The following is a 22500-nucleotide window of genomic DNA, read 5'->3' as shown; positions in this document are numbered from 1 at the left end:
GTGGTAGCACGTCTGACCGGTAATCAGAAGGTCTGAGGTTCGATACCCAGTGGAGGTAGACTGATTTTTTGGGCTGTTTTTTTTTCTTGCATTTTTCTTTCTTGCTTTGTCTGGCATTTTCATACACACTTGTTCTGTTCTTTATCTTACACCGTTTCCTGCTCCTTTATTTCTTAATTTGATATTGATTTTTCCCCGGAATAATACATACCTTCGACTGGGGTAACTTTGCCTTAAGGGGTAACTTTGCCTCTGTAAATGTGGAGCATTTTGAGTCATCTCAGCTTTGTTGTAGTTATTATGACTGATTTTTTTTATCAAAGGAAATAAATTTAAAAAACTGAATATACTCTAACTGAGGCAAAGTTTCCCCTTAAGGCAAAGTTACACCAGTTGATGGTACCGCATATTATCCTGTGTTATTCTACCAAGAAAATAGAGGAAAGGCGGGGGGGGGGGGGGGGGGGGGAAGGGGTTCTAATATTTCCAATTTCCTATAACGAATAATCTTCTATGTTTGCTTTTAGATCCTGGCGTAGAATCAATAGCAATTTGAGGTTAGTGTTACTTTTTATCTTTGCTTTTCAATGCATAGTCATTTATGTATAATATTTTGTGGCTTCAGGCAGAAAAATAGATGGATATGCCTATGTATGATCTCTGACTGTATCAACCATCACAACCTATTCATTATTCTCCTCCGTAATCTGAATAAAAACACATTTTAATACACAACAGAAACAGAAATAATCTATATACGGTACTTTACATCTTTAAACGATCCAATATTGCCCAGCAAGTAGGTTTTTCATAAGAGGAGCGTATTTGAAAAAAACGATTAATCGATTATAATGTTAAATAATATAATCGATTAATCGATCCATAATGGTAGTACAAGTTAGGGGTTTTTGGACCAAAAAGGTTATACGCTGTTTATTCAGAGTACAGTAGTATTGTAGCTGGAAGTGAATACAAAATATGGTTCAATTCAAAAGATAGTTTAAAGACGACAGTGATACTTTGATGGCGGGACTAATTCATCCGCATGTCTTTAATTTTACCATCAACACCTGTGTGTAATACTCATGAGGAGGTTGCTTCAAAAATGATCTCTCTCTCTCTCTCTCTCTCTCTCTCTCTCTCTCTATATATATATATATATATATATATATAATATATATATATATATGTGTGTGTGTGTATATATATAATATATTTTATATATATATATATAAATATATAATATATATATATATATATATATATATATATATATATATATATATATATATATATATTATATATATCCTAACATTCCTTGCTTCATCTAAATAATACAACTGAACACATTACGACATTGAAATCGTGTTGTTTAAAAAGGCTCCCAACCACTGAAAAGATAGTACCAATTTTTTTCAAAACACATTCTGTATGTAGATGAGTGTGTTTAGGACTATAATATTAAATTTATGCAACGTTCTCTTTAAAATATAAAAGACCAAAAAAACAACACATTTTGTCCAAACACAGACAATTTTTTGGTAATGTTGGTTTACGACACTATCACGATCGGTTTTTGGTAGAAAGGATTCACACAACCGACTACAAATTGGTAGTGCGATACCGTTGGCAACTTTTAATCGTGCAATACCGATAATATTCTTGTTATCAGGACGGCTAGCCCTATTTGTCCTACGATTGCGTATAGGTCAGAGAAAATTGCCGTATCTAGTTTACTTTCCTTTTTTGTTTGACTTTTATGAAAAGTACATCGTTCTCTTTTTCAAACTTTTTCTTCAAATTCAATGAAGAAGAGAATGTTTCGTTTACCGAAAGCACCATTTTGTTCACCAAGGTAGCTTCTCAAAGACTAGCAGAAAACCCACAAACGTAACCATCAACACATAAGAATGCTGGGAGTAAAGATCGGGAAGAGTGGTAGTTTTTCCTATTCGTAGTCGTAGGCAGTACGAATAGGTACTTCGCATCAGGACAATCCTCTCTTGGATAGTTTTTTGAGACCAAGCTTGGGTTGAAGACAGACACTCCGCTTGTCTGATTGTAACTCGGGACCCTAACCTTTTTCACCAAGAGAACAGTAACCAAGATGTGTGTCGAATCCACATCCCCGTTGTTGATCTCTGGGTGAAAACGGTAAACGTGTACTCGGGTACTAATCATATCGAAGGAATGAAATTGACGTCACTCAACTCTTTGTTTTTGTTTTTAGAAGTCGTTTTGGTGATTATCTCTCATTTAAATTATATCAATCAAGACTATAAAAGTTCAAGTTTACACACAGTTTTTTGTATAAGATATTTTCCAGCTGGCGGCCGTTGTGATTATTTTCCATAAACGCATAGCATCAATAGTTTCCATGGGAGCTCCAGCAGTCGGTTTGGACAAATTTGGTGCCTCAAGGGGGCATGGACATCGACTGCTCAAAACTGAGGGAGAAGTTGCCAGGCTTCTCCACCAGCCAGAGGAGACATTGGGTGGCAGCCAATGGGCTTCGATCAAGAACCTACCTTACGGCACGCTTACGTCATCAGTGGGGACTTGCCGCCTGTTCAACATAGTCCCGTTGTGGTCAAGAGCCTGAAACCGCAGAACATCTAGTTGAACGTTGCGTTGTGACGAAGCTTCCCGTCGGATTTGCGACCGTACACGATTGCGGTGAGGAGTTTGCGTCCTGGATAGATCATCATAACATAGAAGTGTGAGAGGCTGCTGCCTGCAATGAAAATGACCTGAACAAATGTGTATGAAATGTGCCAGACAAAGCAAGAAAGAATTATAGAAGAAAAAATACATTCCAAAAAATCAGTCGACCTCGACAGGGAATCAAAACTCAGACCTTCTGCTTACCGGTAATCATTGAAGAAGGGTTTTCAGCCCGAAACGTTCTGCTTTGGTAATCTTTGTTCTTGAAGCTGTTATATCAATCTTTGTTGATTATTTTTTACATTCCACAGCTTCTAGCAGCTTAGTATCACTAAGATAAAGCTATCAAAACGTTTGGACGAGGGACTTTGTCATCAGATTTACTATGACTTATAGGTAAGATAGTGTCTCAGAATTTTCCTAACCTTCCAGTTTCGCTTTTTCTCTCTCTCTCTCTCTCTCTCTCTCTCTCTCTCTCTCTCTTCTTTCTTCTTTCTTTCTCTCTCTCTCTCGCTCTTCCTTCTCTTTCTTTTCTCTTTCTCTCTCTCTCTCCCACACACCTCTTTTCTCTCTTCTCTCTCTCACTACAACAACACATCACCACACCCACTACAACACAACAAACCCCCTCTCTCTCTTTCTCTTTCTCTTTCTCTCTCTCTCTCTCTCTCTCTCTCTCTCCTCTCTTTTCTCTCGGGTGGCTCAGAAATAACTGTTTCCCTTTTTGGACTAAATATTCTGACTATTTATCAAAGGCCCAACTATACTTCTAGTGAAAAAAACAAACCAGAAACAGTTTTCAAAGCAGACTGTCTAATCAAACGAGTTTTGACACGAGGTTGAGCGACTTCCCTCATATCACAGTGAATGCAATCCATCGAGCTCATTTGGACCCAAGTAAAGGGAAAGATGAGATGTGGAATACCAAATTTACTCTCACCGAGAGCAATAAATGATATAACAAGGGAAGACTGTGAAAAGGCATTCTCCAACCTTCCCAAAGTGGAGGGAAATTAGATTTCATTGGATAGAGTGATGCCACGAAATCTTACCATATTCGTTTCATTTCTCCTTTTCCTCATCCTCGTCATTAGAATGTGGTGATTGATGTGTCCAGTATGTCTTTGTTGTTGTGGTGATGTTGTTGTAGTTGTTGTTATTGCTGAACACGTGTACTTATTTGTGGAAACAATGTATCATAAATTGATGAATTTCTACTTTTGATCAGTTTACATTAAATTGGTGTAATCCTCTTCGGCATAAACACAAGCTATTTCTATAAATTTCGCATTCAAAATAAAGTTGAGAGTGCGTAATGTTCACTTTCATTTGTAAATTAGTAATGTGTATTGATAGCTAGTTATAAAATGTAGATGTCTGATAGTTAAGGTTTGCCATTCGTTCCTTCATAATCAGAAACTGAAAGTATATCGTGTAAGTTTCAATTAACCGAACTTTCCATTTTAACGAATTCCTTCAAAATGGATAAGCGGAAAAGTCATAATTTTGATACTGTAAATTATCTATGAGTTACGATCCTTGCCAGTTAAATTTAATCGCTGTATTATTTAATAATCTTAATAATAATAATAATAATAATAATAATATAATAATAATAATATAATAATAATAATAATAATAATAATAATAATAATAATATAATAATAATAATGCTGAAAACTTATATAGCGCTATAACTCGAGACACCAGACTCTATGCGCTTAAATTACAAATTTACTTTGGCTGAAACATAATCATTCACACACACACAAGCACACACACACACACACACACACACACACACAACACAAACTCTTGCTTCTCACACCATCTACTAAAATTGAAACAGATATGTTTTAAGCGAACGTTTAAAAATAGACAAAGATTCTTTTTCACGAATGCTCTGCGGTAAGGCGTTCCAAACAGAGGGTCCGAAATGAGAAAAGGATCTCATTCCAGCATTTTTCCAAATTCGAGGGACAACTAGTTTTGTGAATCACTGCCAACGTAAGTTTAATATCTTCAATATGTTCGGAAAAGGAAGGCATTCAAGAGATACACTCAAACACAGCTTTCCAATGTAATTTTCTCGGCGCCAATCAGGTCATAAGCAAGTCGGCAGATCACCTGCTCATAATTGTCGGCAGCGCGTTTGGACAACTGAAGAGTCTCAGATTATATCAACGCCAAACAACTGGCATTACATATTTTCGATATTGGGATAATTTGTCATCTAGATATAATCTAATGAGATCCTTATTAAAAAGATCTAACCAAATTATTACTGTGCTCCTTCGACATCATCTAGAATTGCCAATTTTTTTCATTTGTACATTTAAGAGCATCCCCAACTTCAAATCCATCCACCCCACATACAACTCAGAAACATTAAAGGCATTAATTTGGACAATTTCAGAGGCGATTTAGAAACAAAACTTACTAAAAATTCAATTATTTCTCCAGACCAGTGGAATAGTTGTCTCATTGAAACGCTTGACAAACATGCGCCATTCCAAACAAGGACCGTCACCAACCGCAAGTATGCTCCATGGTATACGTCGGACGTTAAAGAAGCTAAAACGAAGTGTCGGAGGCAGAAAGACTCCTGAAAACATCAGGCCTCATGATTCATCGTGAAATATTCAAGAGCGCATTTCGTGCCTGGAAGACCAACAATAAAAAGGCAAAGACCACGTATTTTCTTTCAAAATTTGAAACTTCTAAATCTTGTAAACAATTATTTAACATCTGCAATGATCTACTTGGACGTGAAAGATGCACTTCATTACCATCTACAACCAATCAAAGAGACTTGCCAGACACATTTGTCAACTTTTTTAAAGACAAAATCATAACATTCGTTCAGAACTAGATTTGCATGAACCATTTATAGATACAAATACATTCTGTGGTACCCCTTTAGACAAGTTCCAACCAGTTTCACCTAGTTTCATAAACGAGTTGATAAAAAAAGCCCCCATTAAATCCTGCGACCTTGATCCCCTACCAGCACAGCTTTTGGCCAGCTCCATCGATACATTATTACCATCCATTACATCAATCATAAATACATCCATACTGACTGGCGAAGTTCCATCGTGCTTTAAAAGTGCCATCGTCAAACCACTTCTGAAGAAACCATCACTGGACCACAATATATTAAACAATTATCGTCCTGTATCAAATTTACCTTTTTTGTCAAAACTTTTGGAGAAGGTAGTTCTTACACAATTAACATCTCATCTTAAGAACAACAGTTTGGAACAACCCTTTCAGTCAGCCTACAAACATCAACACAGTACTGAAACGGCGCTTCTTAAAATCTTTAATGACTTGTTATGTAATGCTGATGCTAACAATATCATGTATTATGCCTTTTAGATCTTTCAGCTGCCTTTGACACCATTGACCATGACATTTTGTTAAGAAGACGAGAAAATTACGTCGGCATAAAAGGAATTGCCCTTAAATGGTTTACATCATATTTACAGGATCGATGGCAGACTGTCGTGGTGAATGGTGTTCAGTTCAGAACAAGTTTTACTAAATTTTGGAGTGCCACAAGGCTCTGTTCTTGGCCCTGTCCTTTTTACTGTATATATGCAGCCCCTTTCTAGTGTGATATCCAGATTCAATCTGAGTTATCATTTTTATGCAGATGATACGCAAATATATGATTCAGCACCCCTTAGTAATTTACAGTTCTTAATACAACGAATTACGAGCTGTTTTAATGAGATTAAATCTTGGATGTACCACAATAAGTTAAAATTAAATGATAGTAAAACTGAGATTGTAATGTGTGGAAGACCGAGTATCCTTAAACAGGCAAATAAATCACTAATTACTCTCGAAATAGCACAATAGAATTTTCAAATAAAGCAAAAAACCTTGGCGTCATCATTGATAAAGATCTTTCCATGACAAGCCACGTGAATAACACCATACAATCTATGTACATAGAAATGAAAAAAATAAGCAAAATTCGTAATTTAATACCGAAGCATATAACAGAACTTTTAATTAATTCCTTGGTTTTATCTAAATTGGACTATTGTAACTCCCTTTGGGCGAATTTAACTAAAGACAAAATTAGCAAACTTCAGGTTGCTCAAAATAACGCAGCCAGGCTCATTGTACGCAATAACAAAAAATACCCGTCAGCAACTCTTCTTCTCCGTGAGTTACATTGGCTTCCTGTTGAAAAAAGAGTTGCCTATAAGATTTGTACTGTTGTCTACAAATCCTAAGCACGAACAGTCCCTCCTATATTAAAGACCTTCTAAACATATATGTCCCCAATAGAAACTTGAGGTCAAGCAATGACCAATCAATCCTTGTCAAACCTAAGCCATTGCGTAAAATAGGTGAACAGTCTTTTCAATTTTCGGCCCCCATTTTTGGAACTCTCTCCCGTCACACGTGAGATGCTCGGATTCGTTATCTCGCTTAAAGTTTTATCTTTTTACGTCATAATGTTGCAATATTATTTTCATATTTTGTTGTTGTTAAATTGAATTCGTATCACGTTTCCTTCACACTTGTCTCACTGTAATATGTTTTGTTTTATATCACTGTAAAGCGCTTAGAGCCTGTGACAACGGGGTAAAGCGCTATATAAATGCCATTTATTATTATTATTATTATTATTATTATTATTAACTAGTTTTGTGGAATCACTGGCCGAACGTAAGGGCGGGGTTTTGAATATCTTTCAATAAGTTCCGAAAAGTAGGAAGGGCAGTACCTTCAAGACAACGATACACTAAAACACAAGCTTTAAATGTAATCCTTTTCTCAACAGGCAGCCAATGCAGGTCATGAAGCAGAGGTCCGGCAGAGTCGCACCTATGCTTCATGAATACTAGTCTGGCAGCGCTGTTTTGGATAATCTGAAGACGTCTCAGATTATATTACGAAACGCCAAACAACAGAGCATTACAATAATCCAATTTCGATAGTTCGAGGGACACAACCAGGTGCTTGGTCACATCCTCAGATATGAACCGTCTAATGGAAGCAATCCTTTTTAGTTGGAAAAAGAGAGATCTAACCAAATTATTAACCTGATGCTCCATCGACAGTCCAGAGTCTAAGAATGTGCCAAGGTTTTTCACTTTGTCAACAATTTGAATGGAGGCATCCCCCAACTTCAAATCTTTTCACTTTTCCACTTCCTGTTCCCCACATACAGCACCTCCGTCTTATCATCTTCAGTTTCAGTCTTATCTCATTCATCCATTTCTTAACACGTTGGATACAATTTTTACTATCGGCTGATATTTCTTGTAAATTTCTCGTATTGGAGACGCAGTACAATTGCGTATGACTTAGATGCCTTTCGCGTCTCGACCGAAAGATCGGGTCGCCTTGGCTGTTTCCAGTATTTCCTGTGTGAGGTGTCTCCAATATTGCCGGTCCTCTGCTGGGTTCTCAGATTTTCAAGGTCCCTGCCGTTATGAGACTAATGCTTTGTCCAAGTGTTGTGAGGTTTTTGTTTAGGATCACAGGGAGTGTTGTGATCGGTCCTCCTCTGAAAAGGTTCCCGTGTTTTTGGAACTATCCCGACATGGCTTGGTTAGCTGGTATGTTTTTGTCCCTGCGTAGTATGTGACCGAAAAGTTGCCATCGTTGTTGTAAAATGTCAAGGGAGATTGGTCTTTTTTTGTGATCTTATAGAGTGATTCATTTGAGATCTTTTTTGGGTATTTGATGTCCAGTACCCTTCTTAGCTGTGTGCGATGGAAGGCATCCAGATGTTCTTCTTTGGATTTTGTCAACGCCCAAGTGCCGCAGTTATACAGAAGTACCGGTTTTACAAGAGCACGGTACAGTTTCAGTTTGGTTTTTCTCTTTATTTTGTCACCTCGAATCCATACATTGGTGAGTTTACTGAGTGTGGCGTTGGTAGCTGTTTTCTTCTTTGTACATCCTCGGTGTCTCCAATTAGTGAGCCGACTTTCTTTGTTCTTTTCCATTCCTCTTTGTTCCTCGATATTGTTGTAAATTCGGTTTTATTGGCATTGACTTGGAGGTTATATTTCATGAGGGTATTTTGTATGATGTCTATATTTGCTGGTGTTGATCCAATAAAATCGACATCATCTGCATAGGCGATTTCTCTAGGGATTGCATTCTCAATATGAGTCGTTGGTTTTGGAATGACTTTTCGAACTTCTTTCAGAGCGTGTTCTAAGTATATTGTGAACAGAATCGGGCTCAGACTATCTCCTTGGGGGGTCCCGATGTTACTTTCGAACTGCGTCTGTTTTGTGGCCCCGTATATCCTTGGTTGTATCTTTGTGTTGCTGAGGAGAAATCGGATTATTCGGAGCTCGTCTTCGTCAACTATGTCTGTTAATATCTCCAAAAGTTTTCCTCTGTCGATCGTATCAAAGGCTGCGGACATATCGATTCCGGTTATTGTTATGGATATGTTTTCTTTGAGTGCCTTTGCTGCCAACCATTTATGTGTCCATACAACGTCCGATGTGCTTCGGTCTTGGCGAAACCCGCTTTGGCTATGTGATAGATATTTTTCTATTTTCGGTCTAATTCTGTTGAGGACAATAGTTGACAGTGTTTTTCTTATGGTATTCAGTAATGTTATTGGGCGCAGGTTGTTTACGGGTCCTTTCGTTTTTCCTGGTTTCTGTATTGTAATTAGGACACCGCTATTTATGTCCCAGTCTTTGTGTGTTGAGAATGTTTTGTTCATGATATTTGCAATGCTCAGATCCAGGGAGAGGGTACCGCATTTCAGCAATTCAGCGGGAATTTCATCTTCTCCTGGGGATCTGTTATTGTTTAGGCACTTTATGCTATTTCTAACTTCAGTTGTTGTGATGCGGTTGTTTAGGTCTCTGGGGTTTCGTGAGAAGGGCGATATTTGTGAGACTTGTTTGTGAAATTCTGCTGGAAGTGGTCAGTTACAATGTCAAGGATATCGTTGGGATTTGTTGTCTGTTTGCCAAATTTATCCTGTAGTTTTGGGTTCTCGAATGGTTTTCGGTTCAGAGATTTCGTCGCTTTGAACATAGACGATGCGTTATTTTTGGACTTATCTATGTCTTCCACTTTTTTGTCTAATTCCTCGTTTCTGTGTTTTATTGTAAGTATCGAATTGAATGCAGTATTTTGTTTCATTCGTTTTCAGGTTTATTATTTCTTCCGAGTCTTTCGTGTTTTGTATCCTGATCCTAAGTTCTTTTTGTTGCCGCGATAGATCGTTAATAGCGATTTGAGGCGTTCGATTTGGTTTGTTCTTAGTTGTATTAATAGAGCCTGCACTTTCTTCCCCCGCATATTTCATTGCCGCTTGCGTCTCTTTCCATTCATTGTTTGGATTGCTGTTTTGCTTTATTTTCATAGACTTGAGTTAAGTTCATATTGGTAATGAATGCGACATTCTAGCTCATTTACTATTTTTGCCGTGTTTATTTTGACTGCCGTTTTACCTTTCTGTCTTCGTTGTCTGTACACATTTATGTTGAAATTCGTTTTTACAAGTTTGTGATCGGATGTTAGCAGTGTACCACCGTATGATCGCGAGTTGGTTGAGTAGTGTTTATGGCGGTGTCGACATATGATATAGTCTATTTGGTTGTGTATTGTTATCATTTTGTCTTGGGTTTGGTCTTTCCTTTGTCCTACCCATGTTGTCTGGTGTCTTGATTGGTGGTTGAAAGCACTGTTTGTTATGAAAAATTTTCTCTGTTCACAGAACTGGACTAATTTTTCTCCGTTATCGTTACGTTTTCCTTTTGAGTATGATCCTAAACATAGTGTGTCACTGTCGAGACGTTTTCCTACTTTGGCATTAAAATCTCCAGCAATTATTAATATTGATTTGTTTCCTATTTTGTTCAGTGTATCGTCTAGGTCTTTGTAAAATTTATCAGTTTCCTCTGGGTATTGTTTTGCGCGTTGACTTGTTGGTGCGTAAACATTAACGATTGAGATAGTGAACGTCTTCTTACCGTGATCGTCTTTGTTATTGTTATTCTGGTTCCTTGAATTGATCTTACACTTAAGCTCAAGAACACATATTCTGTCCGAAACATTCCATTCGTCACTAGTCAAATCCTTGCAGTTTTTATTTATGAGAAATCCACCACCATAGTGCGTGTCATCAGCGTATTGATGGTAAGACAGCCCGAAACTTCTGATGATTTTAGACAGAGGACCAACGTACAGAACAAAAAGAGCGGGTCCAAGTACTGAAACCTGGGGAACCCCACAATCAAGAAAGATTTCCTCCGATCTATATTCATCCACCGTAATAATCTGTTTACGATTAAACAAATATGACCTAAACCAATCAAGCGCTGCACCAGACACGCCATAAGTAATTTCAAGACGTTTGAGAAGAAGATTGTAATCAATAGTATCAAAAGCAGACGATAGGTCAAGCAAATTCAGCAAAGAACATGAACCATTGTCTATAACAGAGAGGAAATCAGTAACAACCCTAACAAGTGCGGTTTCCGTCGAATAATGTTGACTATAAGCAGACTGAAATTTTTCTTCAAAACAATTATTTTTAAGATGAGACAGTAATTGTTTTTTTTTTAAAACAAAATCCTTTCCTATTGTTTTACAAAATATTTTTTTGATTAAAACAAATTGATTCAGAGATTCATACAAACGTTGGCATATGTGCATTGAGGGACAGCTGAGAAAAAGAATAAAAACACGCGCCACTTATTAAAATTCTGACTAGAGTTGATTACAATCGCTTGAAGTGTGAGTTAATTTTGCACCAAAATGAACACATTCGAAACAGATGTCATCTGTGAACACATGGGCCTTATCAATACAATGCAAATGTTTCCTTTTGACTTGTATACATTCTGATCACATAACATTGCGTCGGGCAAAGAATTTTTTTAACGGTACACTGAAAATGATGTCGAAACGTTCCGTGTTTGGTATTTTGTTCTTTTTTTTTAAACTGTTATATTCATTTTTGTTAATTACTTTTTACATATAATTACACTTCTTTTGGTTCCTGCGTAACTTTCCACAGACCTTTAGACGCAACTCTGCTTTCATCTACTACAGAGGTATCTGGTGATTCCACTCACTCACCTGGTCTGGCATTGGAAAACAAGCCAGGTCTTGTGAGTGATTTCATCCGATACATTTTTGATGCGTTAGTGTGGACGTTTCTCAGTGGCTCTGTCAGTGTGGTGGGAATTGTTACCAATATCATCAATCTGATTGTCTTTGTAAGACAGGGGATATGGACTGAAAGGTAACCCTCTCTCTCTCTCTCTCTCTCTCTCTCTCTCTCTCTCTCTCTCTCTCTCTCTCTCTCTCTCTCTCTTTTCTCTCTCCTCGTGTATGGGCGTTGCTGTGTGGCTGTATTGGTGTCGTAGGAATTTTCACCAATGCCATCAGTCTTATTACCTTTGTAAGACAGGAGATGTGGACTGAAAGGTATGACCCGAGACGGAAATACAGAGACAGGAACCTTCGAGAGTGGCAAAAGAGTTTTAATAGCAGACGATGCGTAACCAGATCATACCATGTCAAGTCGGTCACCATCCTCTCGCTCATATGTTTAATTGTAATATTAGATCTGAAATCTGGCACAGGGTTATCGCAGCTTCTAACTTCAGGGGGATGATTACGTATCATTAAAATCACTCTAACAGACTTTAAAGGGTTATGTATACGATCAATACTCATATGCTATATTTACCGACTTAGCATTGCATACGCATAGAGGTCCGAAGTTTCTAGTCTTTGCATTATTATTTTAGTATCGGGGGTAACGAAAACTTTACCCCTCATCAACTTACACATGTGCAAAAGCAACTTGACATTTTTATACTCTCAACTGATTTTGCTTAACTTCTGACACTTTTTTACTTACTTTATTCCCTGTTATTAATTTTCAACCCCAATATCGGAGCTTACTCATCAATGTCTCAATGGTCTCTGTGTTATATGTTTGTGTTGAGAATAGGGCTTTAGCATTATCGCTGGCTTGTTTTTATTTCTCATAACAATTCTTTTCCACAGTGTTACAGCCAGCCTTGCGGGCCTGGCAGTGGCCGACCTGTGTTGTGTCACCACCATGTTTTGTAACTGTGTCAACTTTGCCATTTTGCTGGTTCAACCCTCTGGTATTCCTTGGGATCCGTTGAGGTACCATGATGTCACTTTTATCATATCTCATCAAATCATACTTCAAGTCCTATCCTACGTGACCGCTGACTCAAACTGATATTATATCGCGTCCACCCACATGGCAAAAAGTGACGTTAGAGATTTGGACTTTCCTGGGCTTAAATTACTGAATAAATCTGGGAGTCGTCATAAATCCAATTGTATAATTTAGTCCATCATGAGGTTGATTCGGAATACTTCTGATTTTTTTTTCATTTCAAGAATGAAAATTATCAGAGGAGACCGGTTTAAAATCTTTATTGACAGATAAAAAATAGCATAATGAGAAATTTGTTAATCAATTGTAAAACTTTGGAATGATATCACGTATGAACCAAAAAAATGCTTCTTCTGTGGACAAATACAAAATAATGTTTAATGAAGAAATAATCAATTCCCGATTTATTTATTGTTTAATTTAAATGAACAGGGTATTAAAACGTCACTTGACCTAAATAACCCTTTAAATGATGTGATTTATGATAAAGAGGTTTAGCAGATCATATGCAACACGCATAACGCATGACACATTACGTATCACGTATCTATCACATGATCATTCTCATTGTACGTAAAAATCGTGCCACTATTTGCTGCCCTTTTCAAGATATTTTTTTCGATTTTACTTCCCCGGGGAAACGTATTGTGAACCTGAAAAGTACAACATAATATGATGTTCTGTTAAATTGTTGAAAATTTAAACAAAGATACATAAATCACAAAATAAACAAATCCAACACAAAACAAATACAAAATCCACACAAAAATTGATGTGTTTTTTGATTATCATATATAGTCTTATCAAGCAATACGGCATATCGAAAGAATGTTATCTAAGGGTTAACCTAATACGTTACCGAGATACATGGAAATGTGGCATTATTTTGGCAACCCTGCAAAATGCGGGATAAGCTGAAAGAAGAAGATTTTTTTTTGCGGGGATGCGTTCGAGAATATTTGCAAACTGTAAATGATTAACACGACGTTGTAAAATTCATCCACAGTGTCATGTTCATCGCAAGCGGATGGCCTCGTATCATGTTTACAAGAGTGACGTGTTGGATCACAGCCTATGTGGCTTTGGAAAGATGTATGTGTGTTGTGCTACCATTTAAGGTAAATCTTCCAGTCATCTCTAAACGCTCTAATTATGACAACAGGGATTTAAAGCAGATCTTGAGTGGTCAATAACAACAACAAAATAGGCCTACATCCATGTATACGGTAAATTTACAAGGTTTTAGCATGATCATAATGCTTAATTATTTCTCCTCTTATTTATTTATATTATATAGGACCGAATTTCAATATCAAACAGTACCGGTCGTCAGTAAGGTGCTCATTTATTTGCAATTCCAGTTTTTGCTTTTATCAAGATGCTCATTCGCATAGGAGTGAAGTGGGGCAATCCGTGTGGAGACCATTAGCCAAAATCTCAAAATCAGAGTTGAGTTTTACGATTATTGCCAGCCATCTTGTCACGAATCACTGTCAATGTCACGGGGCTTACAACAAGACGAGATACCATTACATGTGAGTCGGCCATCGATAACACAGATTGCTTAGTCTCAGAATGTCACCCTCACCACAAGTAAATGTGTACATAATGCTGATAAGGAAAATATAATTTAAAATCGTCAGATAAAAATGAAACTCACGACAAAGATCACCGCAGCTAGATTAAATCTGCATTTCAGAATATAAATTAGGAAAAACCTAGATGAATAAATAAAAGTAAGAATTAAAAATTATAAATGAATAATAAAACAGCTCCCTGAGACTATATTGGACGGTGACCCAATTACAAGCCCGCTTAAATGCCGGGATTCCATTACAAGATGAAAGAATACGATTCCTTTGGGCGGAAACAACGTCTTCTCTTAACTGGGAGAGAAGCTACCGGGATTATGTACAAGAAGCAGATATAGAGTGACAGCGAACAGATTAGGCTCCAGGAGCTGACCAATGGCAGCCAGACTGTATGAGTCGGAATTGCCGTCGTAGCCAACTTGCGCTCACAGTAATGGCCGTCCGGAGACTTCAGAGCATCTGGTTGAACATCTTGTTTTACCACAGCTTCTGATCGGGTTCAGAGCTGTTCATGAGGGCAGAAATTTTTTTCGGAGATGGGGAGATTTTCATAATCTTGTAGTGTAATCACCAGAGGGTGCTGCAATCTAATTTAGATATATTTTGGTGTAAGCCTTTTGAAAGGTAATCAATAAGAGTTGCTTATTATTTAGTACATGAATAGTCTATGGTCATGAATAAAATTTTTTAAAAATATTTCGAAAACACTTATTGTTGGCTTACCCATAAGTTTCATTTGACGGTTGATGGTCAGATGTAATGTTTTGTTAACTTAAAATAACTCCACATTAGTAGCGTTTTGGGAAAGAGGTAAAATAGTTTTTCTTTATTACGCTACGGTCATTCTACCATAATTTTGTAAACTGTTACAATGTCAAGCCATTAAACTGTCCACTTCTTTTGTTTTAGGTCAAGCGACTTTTTACGGCAACTCGATCAATGATTGTAATCGGTTGTATATTTGTGTTTGTCATCGGGTCATATATCCCAATATTCTACACTCAACGTCTACAAAACGTCCTTGACCCCGCCACAAATGTCACCAAACTTCGTATGGTTTTCACGGCGGACAAAGAACAAGTTGAGATTATTTTACGTTACACAAACGACATCATTTTCCCAACAATCACTATGCTCACCGTCATTATTTGTACACAACTAACAATCGCACGTTTAAATGCATCTGTAAAATGGAGGATGAATAATGCAAATTCTGGCTATGTGTGTGCGGAGACTGATATTGAATTGAAAACCAATCTAAACAATAATGCAAACGACTCGTATGAAACGAAACGAAAAATAGTTTCGCCTCGTAAAACATCGACTACCGTCCCAGCTACGTCGACCAAAGAGACAAAAGTCGTAAAGATGATAACATTAATATGTACAATATTCATTATCTGTAACTCGCCCTGTGTTATTTTATTCTACTCTAAATTGATGGAGCCAGAATTTGACAACTACAAACGTTATCATAATATATATTATATAATTTATTCTTTTGATTTCCTTCTCGAGACGATCAATTCCAGTATCAATATCGTTGTCTATTATAAAATGAGTACCAAGTACAAGCAAGAATTCAGAAATTTGTTTGGAATGAATGCCAACAATATTTGATGTCATAGGGAGTTTGCGCACCAAAATATTTGTTGAAATTTCTTTTTGAACTTTTATAGTAAGATACAAAGGAGAAAACTGTAGCCTTTAAAAAAAATATTATTATGGACAGAGGTAAATCTATTTTTTTCAACAAGAAAGTAAACAATAACTAATCAGAAAACCAATTTTCTCTTTTTATTTCGGTCTAAATATTTTAAGGTAAGCCTTACGATTAAAAATCAGAGAATAATGAATATAAAATTTAAGCGATTTGAATCTATGAGCTGTAAAAATATATTAGCCAAAATGAATATAAAAGCTTTTAAAAAAAAACAGAAAAAAAAGAAATAAAAAACAGAATACTTAACACAGAACGTTTAGGGCACAACCCACTTTCTCAACTAGCAACAACCAAAACAATTAAATCTCATAGTTTAAATTGTTCGATGAAGAGGGATTTTAAATCCATAATATTCGGTGTTACGTATGTTGTCTTTTTTTCTTCTCTCTGACATAATACACGGTATTATTTAGACGACTGAGTACAATGAGATCTTGTCAATCCCGCCATTCATCAGCCCATGATATTGTGATATTTTCAATGAAGGCAGTGTTCACTCATAAACAAACCGACTAAGATAAGTCATGAATTTTTAAATATCCAAGTCAACACCTGAGTGTCGAGAGACCGTGAAACCGGGGTGCGCATCATGTTTTATTTAATTTGGGGTGGTTATCATCAAAGGTCTGATCCGCCCAAAATTAAATAAAACATGATGCACAATGTTCGTATGCGGTCTTCACAGTTTGGATCCACCGATCGTGAAAATCAAGACTTCAGGGGTTTATTCCGCCGATCATGAAAATCGAGACTTCAGAGGTTTATTCCGCCGATCATGAAAATCAAGACTTCAGGGGTTTATTCCGCCGATCATGAAAATCGGGACTTCAGAGGTTTGATTCACCGATCGTAAAAATCGGTCTTCAAAGGTTTGCTTCGCCGACCATCGAAAAATAAAATTGACTTTAAAATTAACATGACTTCAATTAGGAATTTCCAAAATTTCTTTTTTTTTTTTTAAGTCGAAAAAAACCCTCTCTTCTCATTGCCGGCCTTTGTTTCCCCTCACATCATCTTATAAGATAAGCTTGAAGTTGACAGAACACGTTTGTTCTGACAGAAAGTTGGATTCAAGTATCTAAACTTGCATCGTCCCTGTAAGGGTATCGTTCACAATTAGCGTCCGTTCTAGTGTCTACCTTGTTGGGAGTCATTCTGTATCCCACCGTCATCCTGTACACATGTATCTTATGTTATTGTTGATTAATAAACGTGCTTTACTGTAACAATGTAATTTCTTGATTCTTGGAAATATGTATCTATATGTGCGACAATGTAGTTTTGTGGTATGGCACTCGCTTTCGGATAGGAAAATCCTGGGTTCGAGCCTGCTCGGCGCATAGTTCTTGGAAAAGACTCTTTACTCATATTCTCTCACCGTACTCAGGTGTAAAATGAATACCTGGCCGTTACAGCGTTGACTGTCGGAAAAAAATATATTATCGCCTAACAAGTCATCATGTCTCGTAATATATGTTATGTGTTGCGGTTTGTCAGGGACACGTTGTAAGGCGCTTTGAGCACGTTTAGTGGATATTGCGCTATTTGAAAAAACAGCTATTTTAATTTATGATCTAAGACCACAACTCAGTTCACTCCGATGTCAACCCGTTTTGATACGGTCGGCCATTTTTTTTTGTTCGAAGAATAACAAACAAAAAACCCAATAATATTGATAATTACACATTAGTTCTGCTCCTTACAAAATTAGGAACGAATTCTTAGAGAATAGTCAGATACAGTGAGTAAAGATACAACTCTAAAGAGACAAGGATGGAGATGGCTTGGACATGTTGCCAACTGCTCTGCCAAAAATAGAACTCCTCCGGATGGCTGATGGCAAAAGACGAAGAGGCAGGCCCAAAGAAACATGGAGGAGATCAATGGGCGGAGAGCGTAAAGAGTCTGCTGGCCTAACCTGGAACGACATCGGTGTCCATGCAGGCGTCAGATAGAAATGAAAGTCTTTAGTAGATATCTACTAATGGCTCGATGATAAGTAAGTAAGTATGTAAGTAACAAAGTAACTATGTATGTAAGTAACAAAGTAACTATGTAAGTATGTAAGTAACAAAGTAACTATGTAAGTATGTAAGTAAGTAAGTATGTATTGAGTAAGTATTATGTAAGTAAGTATGTATGTAAAGTATGTAAGTATGTTAAGAATGTATGTAAGTAAGAAAGTATGTAAGTATGTAAGTAAGTAAGTAAGTAAGTAAGTTAGTAAGTATGTAAATAAGTATGTAAGTAAGTCTGTATGTAAGTATGTATGTAAGTATGTATGTAAGTAAGCATCTAAGTAAGTAAGCATGTAAGTAAGTATGTAAGTGTGTAAGTAAGTAATTATGTAAGTAAGTATGTAAGTTAGTAAGTATGTAAGTAAGAAGGTAAGTATTTGAGTAAGTAAATAATATGTAAGTAAGTCTGCATCTAATCGGTAATGCACGGTATGACACAGGTCAGAATTTGGAATCGAGCGTCGATGGTTGAAAGACATTTTGTGTCTCGTCTTGTAACAATCTCAAGAGATGTTGTGGTGGTGTCCAAAGGTTTTTACACCCCCATGTATGAGTCTCTCAGCCAGTTTACAGCAGATCACCACGTTGTCGTCGTATAAAGGATAAAGAACTTCTTCGGAAGGAAAACTAAGAGTGGTACAAAACTGGTATCCGGACTTCGACAAGTTCTTGTCTTCCTACACACCTCCAAACATCATGAATAGTTTTCACAAGATATGTTGAGTGTGCTCATTAAAAATGGCTGACTATGAGAGGACATCATTATGCGCCTTAGTTTTGTCCACAAAGTGAGCACTATAATGAGGACACATCACATGAAAACAGCTTTTCAAAGGGTTTAATGAACCAAACTCACAAATCACACAACGCATAGAAATCAGTAGGCCATGACACTGGGATTCCAGTTTGATTGAATTGGGCCATTGTAATTATTACACAGTCAGTAATCACGTGACTAAGGAAAGAAACAAACTCATTCACTCTAAAATTGAGTAAAAATAAAAACAGCTCTGGCTTCGTCAACACGTCTTCGGATATGTCATTCACTTTCTAACACCCTGGACATTTCAACTCAGGCGTAAATTAGTAGGCTGTTTGTCATCGCAGTAACTGGTATTTAAAGATAAGATGATCGCTAGTACAATTGAAATGCTATTTCAAACCCGGGACTTTGAGGTAAAAAAAACATCTTTCAAATCATTATTGATTAAGATGACCCTCATCTTGGCAAAAACTCTTCAATCCTAGAACTTGGGAAGTCTCAGGTTTTAGAAGTTGTTTTTTTTTTTGTTTTGTTTTGTTTGTTTGTTTGGGGGTTTATTTGGTGGGGGGGGGGGGGGTTGTGTATTTTATTTTTTTTTTTGGTGCAAAGATGAGGGTCGTTTTAATCGACCGATATTTGAAGGACGAGTTTTCTGGCCAAAACTTTAGATACGTGTTGTTGTTTTGTTTGTTTTTTCAGAATACGGCAGTGCATGCAATATATCAAATATCGGGGGGGGAGGGGGGGTCCCGATTTCTCAGTTAGTAGAGCAGTCCCTTCGCACTCAAATGGACAGATATCGATCCCTGATGCAGTCGAGATTTTTTCTCTGACCCCCCTGTCTACCAAGCAGTGAATGAATAGCTGAGTCTGTTAGATTTGGCGGAAAGTACTTTACGATAGACTAGCGTCCTATCCAAAGAATAGCAAGCAATTGCTATTGTCCGATTCACGCTATAGAAACCGGGATAAACTCCGGCTCCATGGGCCCAATGGCTCTGAAGGAGTACTTTTTTATCAAATAACTACACATGCACATTATTATCCTCGTTGAAACATAATCCGTTGTCTTTCCTGTAGAGATTTAGTAATCTGAGTTTCCTTGAGACCTAACCATTTACACTTGTACGGGGAAATATAGAAACCATTCGTCCATTTTCCTGGAGGAATCACTAGAGTATTTAGATTAAAATATTGACAGAAATCTCTCAATTTATTTAAAATGCTGCGAAATTCCCGGACCTCTTCTTGCAAACCGACTTCATTTTTCATTATTTCCTTAAATTTGGCGAGGAAATGGTTATACAGCATTATATCTGCCTGTGAGAAATTTGCGTGGAGTCTTCTATGTAGAGCCTCGTTGTCGGGGTTTTGAACTCTGTCGTTAAAATAGATTCCTCTGTTCTTAGAAATGTACAAAATATCCTCTGTATTCCAGTTTAAGGTTCGTTTCATGACAATCAAACTCTCGTCGAAATAATCCGTAATCAATACTAAATTAAATCGTTTTTCGATATGCCTGATGAAAGTTTTGATATATTTTAAGTCGTTAAATCCTTTCGATATATTATATCCCAAGTCGATTGATTGGCGATTATTTGTATAAGATCGATATCCGCCTACTTCGTATTTTGTTGGATCTTTGAGGAACTCTTCCACCGGGTCTTCACCGGGGATAATTTTTAGATATGGCAAATCCCAGACATTTCTGTAGTATAAAAATGCCGACACAAAATTGTCAAAAGGTTCCCGAAGGGTGGTTAGTGTGAACGTGTCCTTGTGCAGAAAAGTGAACATTCTGGAATCGAAAATATGATGGTTAAAAACCATATCGAAAGTTTTAACCTGCCATAACAACGACAGCTGACCAGAAGTTAATGGCGGCTTTTGGTTTATGTGGTTTGTGTACGGACGAGGCAGAAGCGGAAGTAGATCATGAGTTCGGCAATACTCGGCGAAAATGAAGAGCATGGTGGTACTTCCGGTTTTGTGGGTCTTTAAATAGTAGACGTGTTGTTGAGGTATTCCAGATAACGACGACGATGATGATGAGTCAGATGATGAGAATAGTGATCTTTTGTTTGGATTGGCAAAGGAGAAAAGGGAAGATGATGAGAATGGAGATGCCTGGAGGTGGATGTTGTTTACACCTAAAACATAGAAAAGTGTCAACGTCGCTGCGGCAATTGTAAACAATCTGGGGATAAAACATTGAGAGGCCTATGGTAATTAGAAGGCTATGAAAGGACATTGTTCACATTGGTGCAATAGATTTGATGAGATTTGTGGGGGGCGGGGGGGGGGGGGGGGAAGGGGATGCTTATAATCACGACGTCAAACATGGTATTGAGGATGATGATGATGATGATGATGATGATGATGATGATGATGATGATGATGATGATGATGATGATGATGATAATAATAATGAATGCTATGCTAATAATAAAGAATGTGATGTTGATGATGAAAATTTTAATGATCATGATGATGATGATGATACTGCTACCACCACTATTACCACTACTACTAGTAGTACTACAAATGCTACTAATGCCACTACTACTACTACTACTACTACTACTACTACTACTACTACTTATTATCTACTACACTACTACTACTACTTCTACTGTACTTATACTTACTACTACTACTACTACTACTACTACTACTACTACTACTACTACTACTACTACTACTACTACTACTACTACTACTACTACTACAACTACTATACTACTATACTACACACACTACTACTATTACTACTTCTACTACAACTACTACTACTACTTCTTCTACTACTACTACTACCTACTACTACTACTACTACTACTACTACTACTACTACTACTACTACTATGGAGCAATGTACGCAAATTTGTTCTGAGTTTTAAACAAGAGGTCCCATTCCTACAACACCCTTGAAATGAGGGACAAAATTTGACGCATGCATTAACAGCCATAATATAATTTTTTTATCACCAGGGATAACGCTTTGACTGTTGATATGTATTTTACTTTTGAGTATGAAGAGAACCTGTAATTATTTGAAAGCATGAAGATTACGTCACTCGTCAATTTATTATTGTTGTTAGACCGCAAATTGGCTGATTAAGTCGCTCTAACAGACAATAAAGGTCAACATTTACACAAAGTTTGTATGATTTATCTGGCGAGCACTACAAATTATTATTTTACCCAAACGCATAACCTTATTACAGCCACTTTCAATGCCTCTCACAGTGGAATTTAAACCTTCGGGCTTAAGGCCATAAGCCTAATGTCATATCACCTGACCATACTTAAATCCCAAGACTACATACATCATACTTACAAGGTAATAAACAAAAAATGAATTTAACAGCTTAAAAACACAACAAAACACCAAACACAAAACCCTTCTTCACCCATCAACAAAAATAAAATGAAAATATAAATACATTACAAAAAATACCAGAACGAATATTTCTCTCTCGTCGGTCTGAGGTTTTTTACTAGCACAGTTATATTTTCATTGGTTCTTGTTGTTGACTAAAAAAAAAAAGAGTTTTGGGCCCTAA

At 37.0% G+C, this 22500-nt stretch overlaps 2 protein-coding genes across 5 annotated transcripts in view; one reads left to right on the top strand and one right to left on the bottom strand.

Moving 5' to 3' along the window:
* Positions 1-923: 923 nt before the first annotated feature.
* Positions 924-17387, top strand: LOC144972304 (uncharacterized). 4 transcript variants are annotated; one of them, XM_078913390.1, is made up of 6 exons: positions 924-1072; positions 2976-3060; positions 11693-11920; positions 12694-12819; positions 13845-13956; positions 15340-17387. In XM_078913390.1, exons 2-6 carry the CDS (start codon positions 3050-3052, stop codon positions 16048-16050), a joined length of 1188 nt encoding a protein of 395 aa, XP_078769516.1. In that variant the 5' UTR covers positions 924-1072; positions 2976-3049; the 3' UTR covers positions 16051-17387. The 4 variants fall into 4 exon arrangements, with proteins under 4 accessions (XP_078769516.1, XP_078769518.1, XP_078769517.1 ...); XM_078913392.1 differs by having other exon boundaries at positions 950-1076; XM_078913391.1 differs by having other exon boundaries at positions 950-1093.
* A 2062-nt stretch (positions 17388-19449) lies between these two features.
* The window catches only part of LOC144972303 (galactose-3-O-sulfotransferase 2-like), a 5259-nt gene continuing 2208 nt past the window's right edge, over positions 19450-22500 (bottom strand). The window contains exon 3 of the mRNA XM_078913388.1: positions 19450-21131. Within this exon, the coding sequence (XP_078769514.1) occupies positions 19976-21131 (1156 nt within the window). The 3' untranslated portion in view covers positions 19450-19975. The remainder of the gene's footprint in view (positions 21132-22500) is intronic.

This window comes from Berghia stephanieae, chromosome 5, assembly GCF_034508935.2.
Source record: "Berghia stephanieae isolate SIO BIC M18660-M18661 chromosome 5, UCSD_Bste_1.3, whole genome shotgun sequence".
In the NCBI taxonomy this organism is placed as follows: Eukaryota; Metazoa; Mollusca; class Gastropoda; order Nudibranchia; family Aeolidiidae; genus Berghia; species Berghia stephanieae.
Note: the sequence above shows the minus strand (reverse complement) of the source record. Positions and strands in the feature narration are given on the sequence as shown.

Excerpts from the sequence above, each read along its gene's own strand:
- LOC144972304 (XM_078913390.1), top strand. Across the intron at positions 12,820-13,844 it reads ATTCCTTGGGATCCGTTGAG|TGTCATGTTCATCGCAAGCG; the intron begins GTACCATGATGT and ends ATTCATCCACAG. Across the intron at positions 13,957-15,339 it reads GTGTTGTGCTACCATTTAAG|GTCAAGCGACTTTTTACGGC; the intron begins GTAAATCTTCCA and ends CTTTTGTTTTAG.